Genomic DNA, 19,101 nt, shown 5'->3' with positions numbered 1-19,101 from the left:
AGCCCAGAAAACACAACAACAGAACATTGAAGAAGATTTTTTTAAAATGTCAAATTTCCTTGCTCGAGCCAAAGAGGAAAGCCATTACCAAAGTATAAAAATAATTCTTATCCTTTTAATGTGTTGGCAATTAACTACACAAACTAGAAAGAGTCAGTCATAAAGTAACAACATGTCGTGCTTGCATTCCCAATAAAATAATTTGCCATGATAGTACTTGGCGTACACTAGCATAGAAGTAAATCATTCTTTGTCCTTGGCTATGTAACCTGTTTTCATAAAGTTAAGAGAGGGAATGTCTTGTTTTTCTTGATAGATACTGTGTGGTGAGTTGTGTTGTATAGGGTTCTGTACAACAGAAAATACTGTGTCTACAGTATTTTTTTAACAGTGAATTTTGGATCCGTTTCCAGAATCAAGCTAATACAAATGATGACTTTTTGTCCAGATCTGAAAATTAAAATAACTTTGTGTATTGTACATTAAAGAAGCTGATATGGGGCATCTATAGTAAAAGAAATATAATGCTGCTTTAACATAGGTAAAGAAGCCAATCTGGGCAGCATAGATCACATTACTTTTTCTTTGTGATCCGATCTGTTGAGATTTTAATTTAAAGAAAGTGCAAGCTGGGAAGGATTTGTTTCTCCTCTTCCTTGTTCCTTTTTCTTTACCTGGCTAGATGATACTATTTGCTAGAAGACACTCCAGCTGAGCACTTTATGTGACATGCCCCTGCTTGTATCAAAATGACACCACCTCTTCTGGGCAAACACCGTTTTGCTCAATGAAGCAGTATGCGTGATGAGATCATTTTTAATCCTGACCTTGTGTCTTCTTCATCTCCAACTGTTTTTTTCCCCCCCTATATAATTCTAGGCAAACCTTAATCAATTTCACTGCATATATGTACAGAGACAATAAAAGTTATTATTAAGCACCTAGAAGAAAAACAAAGAAAGTGGAAGCTATAGGAATAGAGACTTCGTGCTAAGTGTTTCAAATTATCTCTTCTGTAGAGGTTTCACTGTGGAAACTCAACATTATATATAGCTGTTTAGTACAATGTAAGCTAGCTCAATGAACATTTTCAAATGATTCTTTACTAATGTTGTCATTCTGGAAGAAGAAAAGAAATGTTAATCCTAACAGCATGAGGTATTTCTCGTCTGAATTGGTTTGGCCTAGGCATGATTAGAACTTGGGTAGGAGATCTCACAAAAGTTAAGCCTCCTTATCCATGACTGAGTATGTATGGAACCTGCTTCTAACAAAGGCATTTAACAGCCACATCAGTAGGCCAGAAGGGAAGCCAAGTGAAAAGTTTAGATTTTAAGAATTAATGATAAGATATTTTTTTTAAGGACAGATTTCTACATGTCTTTGTTTTTTGGTTCTCTGGTACTTCTCTGTGCCCAAGGAATATATAACCAAAGCTTATTGTAAATATTTTTTTAAAAAATCAACCTTTTGGGGATATAATTTAACAATATATTAACATCTTTAAAACTTCAGTTTCTTCCAAGAATTTGGTCCACCTTAGCTTTAAGGTTGTATTAGATCTAAATATGGATCATAATCAGATTAAAAAATTTGGTTGAGGAGTCCAATAATAGGCCATAAGAACATTCAATATTCATTAAAAGCATTCATTTGTTAATATGGCCAACTCTACATTTATTTTTGTAAAGTGTGACAGTGTGGGATTCCTAGCTTACCCTCTTTAAAAATATATATATTTAAACTAGATGGAGGTTTATTAGCTGCATCCAGATCATAATGGTTGTATGTATGCCGGTCATTATTTATTTATGATCATAGCTATATAATCATCCATCTCACAAATATGAAGTTGGGTGACAGTTAAAACAATTAAACAGCTAAAACCAACATGATTACGAATAAAAATAAAACTTCAGGAGAAAAACCAGTGCCCTACATACAAAACAACCATCTCACAGCCCCCCATTTATATATTTGGTATCATAATATAGCACACCATTGACCAGGTAGTATATATTTGGTACTATATATCAACTATCAGCTTTTACATGTGTGTATATCTTCAAGTTAGTCTTCATTCCTAGTGGATGCCTAGACAAGTTCATGCCATTTTCTTGGCAAGAGTTTTGGAAAAGGTTTGTCACAGCCAAACCTTAATTAGAACTAAAAAAAAGTATCCTATCTGGCTTCATGTCAAAGGCAGGACTAGAATCACAATTTCCTGGTTTCTTCTGGTTTGTAGTCTAATGACTTCACCATACCAAACTGGCTTTAGGTAAATCATATTTCTTTTGGAAAATTTCGAGGCATTTAAGTATAACAGTCCCCACTTACTCTGCACCACCACCACAAATAATTTTCCTGCCATTTTAAATAGGCTTGTTCTAGATCATAGTCTCACATTTAGTTTCTAGCCCAATACTGTCCAAATACTGTATGTCTAATTACCTTAAAGGTTGGCAGTAGTACTGAATTCCCTCTCTAATTGGAACCAAGAATTTGCTCGAATTTCAAAGGATGAAGTATACTAACTATCCAGTAAGGCACAAAAGAGTAACTTTGATTTTCATTGAGATAACAGACAATCAGAGTTGGAAGGGACCTTGTAGGTCATCTAGTCCAACCCCCTGCCCAGGCGGGAGACTCTATATCATATCTGACAAATTGCAGTCCAATCTCTTCTTGAAGGTCTCAAGTGATGATGCTCCTACAACTTCTGAGGGCAAGCTGTTCCATTTGTTGATTTTTCTCACTGTCAGAAAGGTTCTCCTTATTTCCAGGTTAAATCTCCCCTTGTTCAGTTTCCATCCATTGTTCTTTGTCTAGCCTATGGGTGCTTTAGAAAATAGCTTGACCCCTTCCTCCCTGTGGCAGCCCCTCAAATATTGGAAGACTGCTGTCATGTCTCCCTTGGTTCTTCACTAGACTAGCCATGCCCAGTGCCTGTAACCGTTCTTCGTATGTTTTAGTCTCCAGTCCCCTAATTATCCTGGTTGCTCTTCTCTGTACTTTTTCCAGAGTCTCAACATCTTTTTTATAATGTGGTGAACAAAACTGGATGCAGTAGGTGTGGTCTTACTAAGGCTTTACAGAGTGGTATTAGTACCTCACTTGATATTGATTGCATCCCTCTGTTAATGCAATTTAGGATTGCATTAGCTTTTAGAGCTGCTGTTGCACACTGCTGGCTCATATTTAGCTGGTTGTCCACTAAGACTCCAAGATCCCTCTCACAGTTACTGCTATTAAGCCTGTTTTCACCCATCTATATGTGTACTTTTGGTTTTTCTTGCCTAAGTGTATGACTTTTGTGTCTACATTGAATTTCATTTTGTTAGAAGATTCTGATAGTGTTATTGTTGTTAACATTGTCAGGCCATTACTTGGTACTGATCTGAATAAGTATATCATATAATCAAGATTAAAATCTGGAAAATTGAAATTACCACCAAAATATCAAGCTGTAGCTTTAAAGGAGATCTCTTTGCTATTTGCCCATTCCATATAAAATTAATCATTAACTCCTCTAATTGACTTAGGTCAGTCTTTACCATTTTAGTCTGATTTACCATAAAATTGACCGTCACAATATGTTCTCCTTTGTGTCTGCATTGCATGGATAAAGGTGTTTACAATCACTAGTCCTGAGTTTAGAATTGATTGAAAATGTTAAATATTAAATTATTGGTTAACTTAGGAAAAGGGTGGGGAGTAATAGCCATAAAGATCTCTCCTGATCACACAAATCATTTGGAACTAGTTTGCATTCCATATACCAGAATCATCTAGAGTTGGCAGGATAAATATTGTTCCTTCAGGAGAAAAAAATATCAAACATGCGTCAGACATAGACTGAGGACTACATGCAATTATTATTTATTGTGAAATAACCAGTTACATCTGGATTCTTAAAAAATAACATTATAGGAGTATTATTTCCGTTGTAGAATAGAACATGGGGAAATGAGGCTTGGAGAATCATTATCCCCCAAAAATGTTTTCTGTATTTATAAACTAATGCACACTTCAAAAGCCATTCATATCTATATTTATTTAAAATTTATAGTAAACTTATTATGGGATAAAAATCCAAGTCAAGACTCTGATCTTACTTTTCACCACTGGCTGTGCTTTTATGAGATGTCCTTGCTGAAGGATTTGTCAGCATTGCAAAAACCATAAGCAAATATTTTGCACATTCAGTTGCTATATATAAAAATTTAGCTCTGGTCTTGAGGACGAGGACGAGGAAAATAGACAATGGTTGCTTAGCCCTAGGAAAGTAGAAAGTGTGACAAAGAGTCTCTTGGGAGTAGCCCTCCCTTAACAGACTTGTCCTTAAAAAGGGGGCAATGAAAGTTTTGGACAAGCTTCCCAGATTTAGTTAATGTACACCCCAACAGTGAAGGAGAATTTCTGGGATCCCTGCCATGTCTGTTCCTTGACTTTGCTTTCTTTGAAAGGCTGGCATTTGGATAGACTCAGAGTATATTACCACAGGTAACCACACCAGGAGTTAAGAGGTCAAATGAACGTGAGCCAAGTCAGCATAGGAGCAGTCAGCCTGTTAAAAGGACGATGGGAACAATTTGGTCTGAGTGTAAAGTGCATGAAGTCTGAGCAACCACTGGCTCCCCCAAGGGAAGAGATGAGAGAGTTTCATTTACGTGCAGAAAGCAAAGGCTCAAAATAAAAGCAGGCAGCAGTTTAGTCTAGTGTTTAAGGTACTAGGCTAGAAACCAGATAACTGTGATTTTAGTTACCTGTTTTCTAGCCTGGTACCTTGAATATTAGGCCGAAATCCTGCCTGCTTTTGATTTTGGGCTCCTCACTCACCCTTGCCTCAACTCGCCTTGTTGTGGAGAAAATAGGAGGAAGGAGGAATATTAGGAATGTTCACTGCCTTGAATTTCTAATAAAGTAATAAAGGGATAAAATCTAATTAATAAATAAAATAGTAAATTAAAGATTAATACCAGGATAAACTCATTAAATAGTTTATTTGCATATGCAGTTTACAGTTCACTGGAATGCAGTTTTCCTTTGTAAAGGGAAGTCATAAATATTGCCTTATGAATAAGCATTTCTGAATCATAATCTTAAATTTCTGTTAACTTTTTTTTTTACTCCATCATGTGGGTAAAGTCCTTGAAGTGAAATTCTTTATTGTTTTCTTTAAAGTTAACTTCACGGACTTAAACTAATGAAGTGTTTGGTGGTCTCCTGAAAAAAAGAGATTGTCTAGATTTAATGTAATAAATGTGACTATGTAGACACATTTAGTAAGGCTTACTCTAGGGAAGCTCATAGCCGAGATGGCAACCTTGTTCTGTCCAGTTGTTTAGGGCAGCATGTCTTATAATCCCCGTGCAGTGGCTGGGGCTGATCAGATTTGTAGTCTGCAACTTCTGGGTGCATCAAAGTTGTTGATTGATGTAGCAGTAGATAAGAAGTAAAAAAGTGGTGTAAAAAGAAGTCAGAATGGCATTTATGCAAATGAGCCTCACCTCTTTTTCACTTTTTTACATGCTTTACGTCTATGGTGGTATACTTTTAAAAGAAGGGAAACTCCTTTTTGTGCATGCCTCCTTGATTTTTTTTTTCTTCTCCATGGCAGTAAACTAACAAAATTACCCCTCTGAAAGTTATGAAAGATGAGTTATCTTCCAAGAAAGTTATCTGAAAGATGGAGATTAACCATGCATAAATCTTGCATTTCGATCCTATCCTGACATGGCTTCCATTTTTGTTTGCATTTACAATAGCAAAATGCTCTTGGGGGAAATGTGTTATTTTCTGACGCCTTTAACTCATTCCTAACTTGCATTCTCAATGTTTTTCAGTGGGACATTTATAGCAATTGGTATTTCAATTTTCGTCGTGTTTGTAGTAGGCATCATTCTCTGCTTCACCTGCTCATGTTGCTGCCTGTATAAAGCCTGCCGAAGGAGGCCACAGCGTAAGTATCCTCCCTGACTGAATTGTTGCTCTGTTTGAGGAAAATTATGAGTGATGTTGCTGAGCGCACTGGGGAGGAATAGCAGACACAGCAGAACGTCTCTCCGAAACACTTCTTTTAAAATAGGTGAAAAGTCACTTGTTTAAAATGTAACTAGCCTTAGATCAAGGAACGAACAAGGTATGAACATTTACCTCAGTCATCAGAGATGCTGTTTCCTTTGGCTCTCTGCACGTGTGACAGACTTAAGGGAGTTCAGCCTTATTGTGTCAGGTGTCTTTGCTTAATCTAGGACTATAATTCTCAGAAATCTCCAGGAGCTGAGAGATTCCAGTGAGCATACCTGAAGGGAATTCTGGGCCTTGTAGTCTTGACATGCCTGAATAAAGATGGAAAGGTCGGCTTACAGCTTCTAAGTATCTGGTTGATATTAGCGGACATGGGACGTAAGATACCAGAAGATCAGACATCTTTTCTTGGTGTGCCTTTTCAGTAGAAGTAACCTTTCTGGTGGGAGGAATGATAAGTTTCTTTTTCTACCTCATGTCCATGGAGGAAGTCTCAAAACTTATTTGAAAAAACAAGTTATAAAACCAGCACGACAGGGGAAGAGGGGAAATGTTGACTTTCCTTCCTGTCCTGTGTCAGCCTTACCAGGTAAACCAGACAGGAAAACATAACCAGAGAAACTAATTCTACTTTATTGTAAAGAAACATCAACAGAATCTGAAAGTCTGAAAGTACAATTCTGCTGTCGTCTTGACAGCTTGAAAAAGTTTGGACAGCCCCTTCTGAGCTTCTTGCTCTGCCCACTGTCCAGCTGCAGGTTGTGCTGCCTCGTATCTGATCATTCCCTACGTATTATCGCTTTACTCCCTCTCCAAAGATTTTTCCCACATACCCATTACATTGCGATTGATTGATCAATTGATTATGTGCCGTCAAGTCATTTTCTACTGCTAGTAACCACATAGATGCCCTGATTCCTAACAACCACATTCCTCTGCTTATTCCTCCCTAAATACCCTTCTTGTGTTTTACAGCTGTTGTGACTACATCCACAAGTGTGATACAGGTGCCTTACCCTCAGCATCCTGGGGTACCAGTTGCTTATGCTGGAGGAGCATACCAAGGATACAATCCACTACCGGTACAGCCCCAGCCTGGAATGCCACCAGCATCCTACCCAACCCAGTACCCTCCGCCCTATCCTACGCAACCTATAAGGCCACCGCCATACCAGGAAACCGTGGCAGGTAAGGAAAGAAGCGGGGAAAGATGCTGGAAAGAAAAAGGAAACAAATGTGTGGTAATGGCAAGTTTTTCTCTCGCTTTCTTTTCAAAATATGTCCAGCCTCAAAATATAAATTCATGTTTGCTGTCTTGGGTAACTCAGCTTCTTTAATACAAATAAACCATCACTTCTGTGTAAATTCTTCTGAAGCTATCTGGTTGAAATCCCCCCTTTTTTACTGATGGTTTTATTCCACTGTGGTCACCTTTCCTAAAGAACAGAGCTGAGCAGTGAGCCACACTGTGCTAGAAATTTTCTTTTAAACATCTGCTTTAGTACTGGCCCAAATGCTTCCAGGTTGGATGAATTCAACACAGGATGCAGAATTCAGCAGACACTGAAGCCTCTCTGCCTGGAAGAGCTTTGGTTTATGAGACAGGGGCTTTAGGGCAGATTGCTTTGACTCATGCTACATTATTGGTTCAGTGCACTCCATAGTCTTCCTACAGTGTTTGCAGAGACATCCCAATCTAGAAGGACTTTGACCAGCACTGTAGAGGATGGCTTCTCTTAGTCTTTTCCCATAGACAAACTTTGCTTCATAAAAGATCTTCCAAAATCTTTGTTTGTACTTCATCAAAGTGAAGCACTCTTTCAGGGATTTGAAAAGGCTAGCAGTGTCATTGTTATAGAGAAGAAAGAAGCAACAATTTAACTTTTCAGATACAACTTGTCTTTAATTTACGACCACAACTGGGGCCATAATTTCCATTACTAAGCAAGGTGATTAAGTGAGTCAATCCAAATTTATGACCTTTTTGCCACAGTTGTTAAAGTGAATCACTACAGTTGTTAAGTGAATGTTTCACACACACACACTCCAATTGATTTTCTTGTTGAAAGCTGGCTGGGAAGGTCACAAATGGTGATTGTATGACCTCAGGATGCTGCAACCATCATACATACATACATGCCAGTTGCCAAATGTCTGAATTTTGATCATGTGAACATGGGTACTCTGTGATAGTCGTAAATTCTAGGGCTGGTTGTAAGTCACTTTTTTTCAGTGAAAAAATAGTTCAAATAGTTGCTAAACAAATGTACTTTGAGGACTACCTCTCTAAGAAGGAGTGTTGTTCTACAGCAGCAGGTAATCAACTCAATTAGCAATAGAGAAGGAGATCTAGATGGGGATTAAGGAGACATTTTGGCCCAACAAGGAAGGCTTCTTTTCCTAGGATAGTTCCCCATGGACATTAATTCACTTTAATATGCTTCATTCTGCAACTGATTTCATGACTACTTTATATGGACACTAGCACGTGATGAAAATCTAAGAATTATGCAGAAATAAACATGATAAAGTAAGCTGCTAACCTGCTTGTTCTTGTCTGTTTGTTTCTTTTACAGTTGGTGCCTCAGCTCCTCCAGCTCAACCCCCTTATAATCCAGCATATATGGATCCTCCAAAGGCTTCCTATTAAATGGACTTTTACTGTGTGTGTCTCTGGAAGCCTCTTCAGATTGCCTTTTTCACGTGGAGTTCTTTCTGAAGATATTATTCTGATATATCTGTTTGGAGGGGTGGGTCACAGTTTATTTACAGCACTTTGAGAAGTGCAAGAAATTCAAGCAATTCAAAGATGACCTTTTTGTAAAGAAAAAGTAGGGGTGAATCTAAGAAAGAACTTAAAAAAGTAAGCATCAGGAATACAATTGAACTAAATAGGGACAATCGTTTGAGGGATTATTTGGCCATAATTTCATCAAAATCAATTTAAAATGGGCTAATCTTTTTCCAGCTTAGTACAGAAAAGTAACATCTGTTTTGAAACAAAATATGTTTTCCAAGTAATAGGGAAATAGCTCTTTAGCAGGAAATGGGCCACCTTGTTCAATAATCCCCTTGTTTTTGTCCATTATGCAGCAGTTGCATAGTCTTTCAGTATCACAGTGCAAATATTTGAATTTCATTGGAATTTTGTCACTATACAAAAAATATATATTTTGTATTCTCTGTTGCATGGAGATTGTTGAATGGGATCATTTATCAGCTTTCTGTGTTCTGCACCAAAATATTACAGCATGTCACGCTCTTAAAAAAGAACTCAGACCAGAACTCGGACCAAGCAAAGATAAATAATGTGGTGACCTCCTCTATTTTTATCTGTAGTTCCCAGACTCTCTTGCCCTTAGCATCCAGAGGCTGCTGGGAATTTAAATCCAGCTGGAGAGACATTAAATTACATAGCCCTGCTCTAGGCTATTTAAATGGGGCATTTCATTCCTCCCCACATTAACCATTTTTCTTATCTAACTGACAATCAGTTTCTTATAGACCCATATAGTTTTGATCAAGGTGGTATTTTGATTAGAGTCTCACCAGCCTGAGTATACTATTAGAAAGAGGAAATATCACAGTAATGTTTCATTTTAAATGGGTGCTTTGCTGCCATTTCTGAATCAATCCATTTCTCAATTAAAAGTAATTTTTCAACTACTTAAGGACAGAGAGAGAGAGATGAATTTCTGTCTTGAAATAAACATCTGTAATACGTTTGGCATCCTAGAAACTTGAATGAAAGTGGAAACATTTCAAAACTCTTTATATAGTGGTATGGAAGTAATTTGGTAAGGAAGAAAGCCTAAATCCTGGGATAACACCCCAGGAAAAAAAAGAGATGGCTCCCAATCTTTGCATAGCTAAAGCAATCCAAAAGAAAACAACTTTGCTCCACATAAAGTGACACAAAACCCAAAATAAATCAGCGCAGTTCATAAAACCAGCCAACGCTATGAGATTAGATAAATTCGGAGAACTGTAGTCCCTGTTCAGAAATACCCAGCCAAGAGATACATGTTTTGGGAGCTTTTTTCCTATTGTTAATAGTTTTCCATGCCTACAGAATTGTAGTCTTGGTGTTTGATTAATATTTCTGTCACCTTTGTGTCTTCTAACTCTCCCAATTTCAGTTCCATTATCTATTTAAGATACTTGCAGAATAATTAAGAGTGAATTCTGTAGGGCTTTCCCTTATTGTGCAGGGATTTTAGAGTGAGCTTAACACAGGAACATTTCCAGAGGTAGCATTCAGCAGGTTCTGACCAGTTCTGCAGAACCAGTAGCAGAAATTTTGAGTAGTTCAGAGACCTGGCAAATACCACCTCTGACTGGAGATTTTACAGTATCCTTCCCCTGCCACGCCCACAGAACCGGTAGTAAAAAAAATCAAATCACACCACTGAACATTTCTCTTCAGAAAAATGTATCTCCTCTGCATAAATGGCTTGTATCGGTCTTTTCCATACCACTGATCTTGAGAGATGTTGATTTATGCCCACACTTGCTGGAGATACTGTAAATTACAATCTTAACATGATAAAGTGCGCTCATCTGAGAGAAGTGGACTGCATTATGTTACAGAAAAATGAAAGGGTATCAGAAAATTAAAAAGTATATATGTGGATAATGGAATACTTCTTTGTGCCTAGGAAGAGAAAATGATTGATTTCTGCAGTTTGTCTTAAACTCTGCTATTGTACTCTTTGTAAATACAGACAGTCCTCAATTTACAACCATAATGAAGCCTGCCATTTATGGTCATAAGTCATGATGGTTATAAAGCAGGGCGTCATGTGATTTTATGACATGACCAGTTGTAAGACAAGGATTACCTGTAAGGCTGAAAGAGTTTGCCCCCTTATTCCTACCCATTAGAAATATAGTACCTTATTTTAGCAAGCTTTGGATTTTATGACAGCATGTCTCAGTCTATGTTTTTACTTCCATATATGTCTTACAAAGAATACATCTCTCTATCACTATGCTGTAATTATGGAATCAGTATTATTTTGTTGAAGGCTGTTTTGCCTGCTTGTCTTAAGCGCTGCCTCTGTTTCCTTATTCAGGCTATATATGCTGAGAGTAGTTTCTAATCCTTGTAATGTGTGAAATCACAGTTAAAGTTCGCAAGATTTCAGTAATTGACAACTGATAACTGAATTTTTCCAAAAGTATTTGCTTATGAAAAATTTATAAAAGGTATTTCTTTAATGGCACTTCTACTGCTAGAAGTGGGTCCTGTTACAATTTACTGTACTTGTATGAAGTCTGAAGGATTGTAACAAGTGGCACGTGTAGTGTCTCAATTAAAATGCTGCATTCTTTGACGAATATTTTTTTTTAGTTTATCCTTTTTTATTGTGAACTTTTAAAGTGCCTTTTCAAATTTTTGTAACTCTGTCACCATAACTATTGTACAATATTAACGTACTGTGATATTTTTGTTCAAAATCTTGATTTTGTTTTTAATAAAAAAAATCTTTACACGTTGTTGCTTCTGGTAAAGAAAACACAATTAGAAAAAAAGCTAGCATATTTGTGGCTATTTGTAATAAATCAGACCACTTAAAATACACATTGCTTTTAAATGACTTTAATTTGGCTTAGATTAAAAGTGTTCACATCCTTGAATTGAACATCACTGGTCCTAGCTCAAAATTGCATGGAGCTGTTTTTACATTCACTTAATCTTACATTCATTTTAATTAAGCATCCCACACATGTCAATGGGACTAAGATGTTTTGCTTCTGGTGTTGGCACTTTTTTCATGTGACCTCTAATTGCTAGCAGTCTTACAATAGGAAGATCCAATTCCTCCATTGGAGGGGGGGGAGGGGAGGTTTGCAACAAAGCCCAACTTCCAGCTCTTTCCGTGCCTCTAAAATAGTTCTTTATTGAATATTCTATTGTGTTTCAGTATGTTGGAGGGTGACTCGGGATAGGAGCTGATACAGATATACAGAGAGAATAAGTAGTTAAACAAATGAGGCATTAATAAAGGAGAATATGTGTAGCTCAAGGTTGATATGAAGGGTCCATGGTGCTCCCTGAGCTTGCTTATTTTCTTGCAGACATTTCATTACCCAAACTAGAATTAGCCAGCTCAGAGAGCACCAAGGATCCCTCAAATGAGGAATTTTATTCTGGCACTGATTTCCGTACTAATGAAGTAGTATGAAGTTCTAACATATAAAAGTAGAATATTGTTTCCAGAATAGGAGAAAAAAATATAAGAAATTAAGCTTTAATCTACTTAACTTCCCTCCCTTTAGTCTCTTTACTTTCTGTTTGTAATTTCCTTACCCGTGGCCTCTCCTGATTCTTATCTTGGGTATTGACACTGAGTTGTCTGCATTTTCTCCTGGCTGTTCACCTTCCAAAAGTCTTTAATTCAGTATCCCACCATCTTGCATCTGAAGCTCCATACATAAAGCAGTCATAATTTCTTGAGTTATGTTTTGTTAAATGAGGGGTTTCAGAAAATGAGAAAGATTTTGGAAAACTGCTCTTAATTGCTCTAGTAGATTCATTGAAGCTCTATAATTTAAAATGAACTCATGCTAAATTCTTTGCCTTCTTACATGCATGAATCTACCTTCCAACTAAAATGGCAAACAGAATAGTGCTAATAAAAGTTTCTTACAACAAAAGGCATGCCAAGCCATTCATTTTTTAAAAAGCACATAGGTTAAGCTGTGAGCATGCCAGACATGCTTCAAAAAATAAACCAATCCAGGAAACTGAAATACATAATTAAATTCTCAAATTCTGTTCAATGTAAGTAAGCTATGAAGGTTTTGTTCAGTTTTGTACTCCCTGAGGGATTTACAGCTCATGATTCTTACACCCTTTTAACAGATTTAACAGATAATCAGAATTGGAAAGGACCTTATAGGTCCTTTCCAATTCTAGCCCAAGCGGGAGACCCTACACCATTTCTGACAAATGGCAGTCCAATCTCTTGAAAGTCTCAAGTGATGGTGCTCCCACAATTTCCGAGAGCAAGTGGTTCCATTGGTTGATAGTTCTCACTGTCAGAAAATTTCTCCTTATTTCCAGGTTAAATCTCTCCTTGTTCAGTTTCCATCCATTGTACCTTGTCTGGCCTTCGTGTGCTTTAGATTGACTCCTTCCTCTCTGTGGCAGCCTCTCAAATATTGGAAGACCGCTATCATGTCTCCCCTGGTCCTTCTCTTCACTAGACTAGCCAAGCCCAGTTCCTGTAACCGTTCTTCATATGTTTTAGTCTCCAGACCCCTAATCATCCTGGTTGCTCTTCTCTGCACTTCTTCTAGAGTCTCAACACCTTTTTTATAATGTGACCAAAACTAGATGCAGTACTCTAGGTGTGGTCTTACTAAGGCTTTATACCCTGTTCCTTTTAATCCTTCAGGTCAATTTGTGCTGGAGGAATTTCATTTCCAGACAGAAATTCAAGAGCAGCAATTTCCCCAGTCAGTTGATAGATATGCCCCTGATAAATTTAGCCTTATATGTACTTCCCCCAAATTCCACCTACTGTGTAATTGTGCAGGCAGAAACCTAGCAATTTCATGATCTGTCCATAATCGCTTGCCATCTGATTAATTTCTGAACAGTGCTTGCTGATAGAATACATATTATTCTCCAATGGAACTTCTAACAGTGTAGCTCTCAGCAAAAGAGATACATATGTCATCAGTTTTCTTGCACGAGTGGATTAAAATATATAATGGAATGAATTAGTCTCTGAAAGTCCAAGGAAAATTAGCAGAAGAAATTGCAGATGTGCCCCTGCGTCATGTGAAATATTACTAGTCCCCTATTTGTGGAGAGATGCTTCCAGTTTCAACTGTATCCCCTGCTTTCTACTTTTCTACTTAAAGGCATTGCTGGCGAATGGGGAGTGGGGTTTCTATTTGTAGCAATAACTCCAGATAGGCCTCACTTTGATTAAACATTCCAAAATTGCAGGGTCAGAAACTTAATTGATCTCTGTCAAGAGATAAATCTCAGAGAACACCAAGAGCTCCATAAATTTCTTCAGTTGCCAATATTTTACTACAAAAATATGAACTCCCACAATAATGTTTAGAATGTGTTTATTCCACTAGCTAAAATGATCGTATAGGCAATTATTCCTGTTTTCCTCATTTGCGGTGGATTTCCTTGTGGCTCTGCAGAGTTCTGTACCTTTAAGAGCTTTCTAAGTCCTGGATAGGATGTGATCAAAGTTTATTTATTTATTACCTTTATTGTCAGAGTACAAGGTGTACAATGAGATTTGCTGAGGCTCCCTTCGTGCACCCCACCCAAAACACATCTCACAGTGAGGACAGAAGTCTCTAACCCAGTCCTAATCTTATTACACTATGTGACCTTGTTGCACAAAGCGTGTGACCTTGTTGCTCCACAAGTCTATCATACTAAGTTGACTACAAATTTTCCCACTAATGCTATTTTGATGGAGCAGTCTTCAGCACATCTTCCAAACTGGGGTAAGTTCTGTTATTTAATGAAAATGACTAGAGTTATGAAAGAAAAAAAAGAGGAGTTAGGAGACAGAGACTGGCTAAAACCTTATGTGGGTGACAAAAAAAATGCTCATTCTGATTTCCCCTTAAACTCGTGTGAATAGTGAGAATTCCTTATGCTGTTCTAAATATAGCAGTTGTAGAAGCTATGCTATAATTTAGTCATATTTGTTTAACTCTTAGCCAAACAGTTCGCATAAACACATATTTTGAACACTAGGACATGCCATTACATCTGTACAGTTTTTGGTATTCACTGACCATGGTATGCAAATAATGGCTAGAATGGAAACAATGACTCATTAATTCATAACTGCTTTCCAAATATTTCATTCAGAACTATTTCACTGAAAGTTAATTTAAAGAAATCCAGAAGCTTCTAAAGCTGTAACAATAATCTCTGTTCTTTAGAATTAGAGTAATTACTTAATTACTTTAATTACTTAATTACTTAAAACTCATGAGTTTTGTGTTGTGCTTATTTAAAGCTGAAAAGTTTTCAGTGAAAAATAGTTTAGCTGAAATAAATAAATCTAAATATGTCCTACAATTAATCATCTGAGTTCCTGATACTTGGCTCATTTATCAGAGTGCTTTAGAATGTGTTCATTGACCTTGTTTCCTGCTATACATCTTTCCTTTCCTTTGATGCTCCTCAGTTCTGGTCTGAAAAGGCCACTTGGAAGTTTCCTCATGAGTACTTCATTTTTCTGCATTTAATCCAAGCGCAGGACCTCAGGGACAAAGCAAATTACCAAAGAGTTTACACAATAAAAGGCACTCCCAAGTGGATTATTATGACAAGGTATTCCTGATTGCAGTTTTCAGCTTGTTTGTTGTGACTACAGTTATCTCCTTAACCTGGTCAGTGCTGTATGTATTGCCAAATGCTGTGGGGGAGGGAGGGAATCACCAAGGTGTAAGCATCCTATATTATTTTTTCTAAGATGTTGCCTTAAATAGTTCGTCTTCATTCAGACTTGTGAGATATTTAAATTCTATCTCAGTTTCCAGCTGATAAGAGCTTTGATATCGGCTTTATGCTCTGCCAACTATTGTACTAGAAGTCTATGGAGATTCTCAGGACATGGTTGTCCCAAAGTGCTTTTTTCAAGAGGCAACTTTTTCTTTGAAGACATTAAATCCTTCCATTCCCCACCATCCAGTCAGAGCTGAAGAAGCTTCTTGGATGAGAAGTGAAATGTCTTCGAAGAAAAACCAGAAAGTCCAGTTGCCTCCTGAAAAAAAGCATCCTGAGATTGTATTAGAAGGCAGGTAGAAATAAAATAAAATACTCTGTGCTGCCCAATTACGGCCTTGTGCACAAACACGATATGATCTATTGTGTTCATCTTTTATTATATTTCAGGCAGCTCATTTCATTTGCTTTCATACAGAAAAATATCCTGGACACGTAGCTCCTTATTACATGCAAGCTCTCCTTTCAGATCATTCAGATGGCACTTCCTTGCATGTTGCTGAATTCTGCCATATTAAAATTAGATGCGGGCTGACATCTTTCAAAAAAAAATCATTTTCCAGACTCCTGCCATTTAGCTTTGATTGGGAACAACGTTCCACATAGTTTTAAACAATAGCATTATTTTATTCAGTCTTTTGGCCATTCTCATCTGTTTCTGGGTCCATATAGTTTACTATGAACAATAGTAAACTATATCCATACATGACAAATACTTTGAAATTGATATTTTCTGTATGGTGCTGTTGATAGATCATTTCAGTTTTGCTTGGGTTTTGTTCTTGTTTTTATGTTAGTCCATGACCAAACTATTGAATTGACTCCCAAATCTTTGAGTACTCTCAAAGTTATATTCAGATGTTCTAAAATCAAAAGAATGAATGCTTCCCCCAGTTATAGTCCTCCTGGCCCACAATCTTGTCTTATTGACAAACAGAATCTGAAACACATACTGCAAACACATTTATCTTGTGTCTCTTCAGATACTAACACAAGTGCTGAATAAAATAGAGCTGTGAAATTAATATCATAATTTTCTCCTATTAAAAAGAGAGGCTGGAGGTACTTGTGAGATCTCATAATGCAGCTGAGCGGGGTCTGGAAAGCATATAATTAATGGATTGACACATCACACTATCCATGCTTGTTAGCTTTAAGATGGCCTATCAAATCAAAAATAAACCAATCTCTAAAGGTATAATTATGCCCTTCTCCCTTGATTCCCTTTTAGAAGTTTGTTTTTGGATGTCCAGCTGCAGAAGTGAAACGATGGTTCTGGTCTTGAAGTTCAAAATTTGAGGAATTAGCATTTGTTTTTCCATTTATGGAAATCTGGGCATTTGAAAATTCTTTCCAGACACGAACACCTAGATGGAAGCTGGATTTAACATGATTGTGTTTTGCTATGGTTGAATCCCAGTTTCCAGGGTAGTTGTTTTGGAGAAGTTCTTTCCAGTTTGATGAGAGGGTCTAAAATTACTATCTTTTCCCAGACATAACATTACATCAGCCTTAATGTGTCACAGTATGGCCATGGGTCCTTTGGCTGCTGGATGTGTTTTTAACTAAGAACAACTGCTTCACAATGACAGAGATGGTAAAGACGTCTATGGTTTTTTTTACTAAGTACTACTTACAGCAATTAGGAACTTCCACTTACAAGTATGTCGCTTTCTCCCAGCCTCTTTCTCAGGGCTATTCAGTTAACAAATCCTTGTTCCATTGCTAAGCTACCGGCTTCCCCACCTTTTTTCTAGTCATGCGCTGGTCACAGCCACACCCGGTTTAGGGAAGGGGGGAAAGTCCCGATATGTCACATGACGCTGCTGTGATGCTGCAAGTTTGACGCACCTGTTCTAGTCCATTTCCCAAGTGAGAGATAGGAGGGGAATTGGTTGTAGTGCTGTGGAAAGTACTCAGCATGTCTTTTCTGCTTAGATCTTTGGCAGCTGGTCTCTGCATAAACCTTGTGTGAGGCACCTCCCTCTGGGCCTTCTTCCCAGCCTTTCCTGGTCTGACGTACTTCAAAAACTCCAAGCATATGTCTGCCATGTTGGAGGTAGTTTGTCTTCCTGAGATTTTGCTTCTCTTCTGCCAGGGGAAACCTCCCATTGTCATCTTCACCTTTTAGCACCAGGTAATTGCAACCACACAGACTCTATGGTATGATTATCATGCTTCTCTCCAAAACTAGCAGTCTCCAAGTAGCATGTTTTGCAACATTTGCTAAAACGGGGCTATCGGGTCTCTTTCACAGGTTAGACAGGTAGTATGTCCCCAGCAACTGAAGTGGTAGGTTCCCTCCCACAAACAAGGCTTGACTGATAGAAATGCTGTCTACATCCAGACTTCACTGGCTATCAACCAAGTCAGCTCATCAGCCTTCCTTTCTGTGCTCCAAGGCCCTATCTGAGCTTCTTCTCCAGTTCTACTTCTGCTGAATCATACCAGCTTCTAAATCAGGTCACTAAAATCCATATGCAACATGATACTGAACTTTGAACAAACATGACATTCAAAATAATTTTTCTTTTCTTACCACACTGAACCTTTGGCTCTGTTTATTGCACTGGTTTATGTAGCAGAGATGTTGATATTATATTCACAATGGCACAATTGTAATGTTAGTGAGTCACTGGTCAATGATTTATTGGATTCTGCTGCTGCATAATTAAAGTGAATTCTTAAGGTAAATCATATCCTCCAGTTTCACTGAAAACTGCACAACATGAGAAAGCTCAAACTTTGAATGATCTTTATATATAGTCAAATGGATCTCTGCTGTGGAATGTCTTCTTAGAAATACTATTGTCTAAGATAATGTTGATTTAAAATACTGACACTCACTACTGCAAGGGAAAAAAAGGAGGTTCAGTTGATTTTTTCTCCCTAACCCTCAAGGAATGAAAATGGTTGCAAGTTTTTAAAAAGGAGAGGAACGTTGGTGGAGTGCAGAGTGGGAATCATGGGTAGATCATTCAATATCTTAAGATATAGTTGAAAGGAGTGACACTAATAACGACTTGCCTCCAGAAGTTGTAAATGCTCCAACACTAGAAACTTTTAAGAAGATATTGGACAACCATTTGTCTGAAATGGTATAGGATTTTCTGTGTGAGCAGGGGGTTGGACTAGAAGACCTCCAAGGTCCCTTCCAACTCCAGGCATCCACAGCCAAGCTGTCGTAATGCTTGTGCTAAATTAGAATAATTCTATTCTGTTCTGTTCTATTTTCTATTCTATTCTATTAATTTAGCACTAGCATTATGACAGCTTGGTTGTGGATGCCTGGAGCTGTAGTAATACCATCAGACTTGAAACAGATAACTTGCAGAGTAGTCGCCAGTTGCCTCTTGAAAAAGCACCTTTGGGACAACTTGCAAAATAAAATACCCTGGTGACTTCCTGGAAGCATCAATTTTGTTTTCTTGGCAACAACTCAGAAGTGGTTTGTCATTGCCTTTTCCTATATTTTTTCTTTAAAAACTTCCTTGCCTAATCTTTAGTCCTAAAAGTGTCTCATGACTTCCCCCAAATATTAATCCAGTCTAATACTGCTTAATTTTTCA

The 19,101-nt window shown here is 37.6% G+C and overlaps 1 protein-coding gene and 1 long non-coding RNA gene across 2 annotated transcripts in view; both read left to right on the top strand.

The window, feature by feature from the left end:
* SHISA5 (shisa family member 5) overlaps positions 1 to 11,525 on the top strand; it is a 41,406-nt gene extending 29,881 nt beyond the window's left edge. The window contains exons 4-6 of the mRNA XM_026680529.2: positions 5,847 to 5,962; positions 7,006 to 7,218; positions 8,607 to 11,525. Of these exons, the coding sequence (XP_026536314.1) occupies positions 5,847 to 5,962; positions 7,006 to 7,218; positions 8,607 to 8,680 (403 nt within the window). The 3' untranslated portion in view covers positions 8,681 to 11,525. The remainder of the gene's footprint in view (positions 1 to 5,846; positions 5,963 to 7,005; positions 7,219 to 8,606) is intronic.
* A 369-nt stretch (positions 11,526 to 11,894) lies between these two features.
* On the top strand, positions 11,895 to 17,571 carry LOC148132036 (uncharacterized). Its single transcript, XR_015747529.1, has 3 exons — positions 11,895 to 12,014; positions 14,413 to 14,517; positions 17,471 to 17,571. It is a non-coding gene; the product is annotated as an uncharacterized LOC148132036 (long non-coding RNA).
* Positions 17,572 to 19,101: the final 1,530 nt, after the last annotated feature.

Source organism: Notechis scutatus, chromosome 2, assembly GCF_049901735.1.
Source record: "Notechis scutatus isolate UNSWTSFEM ecotype Mainland chromosome 2, rNotScu1.2, whole genome shotgun sequence".
NCBI classification, from domain to species: Eukaryota; Metazoa; Chordata; class Lepidosauria; order Squamata; family Elapidae; genus Notechis; species Notechis scutatus.
The sequence above is the reverse complement of the archived record's forward strand: the minus strand, read 5'-3'. Positions and strand labels throughout refer to the sequence as shown.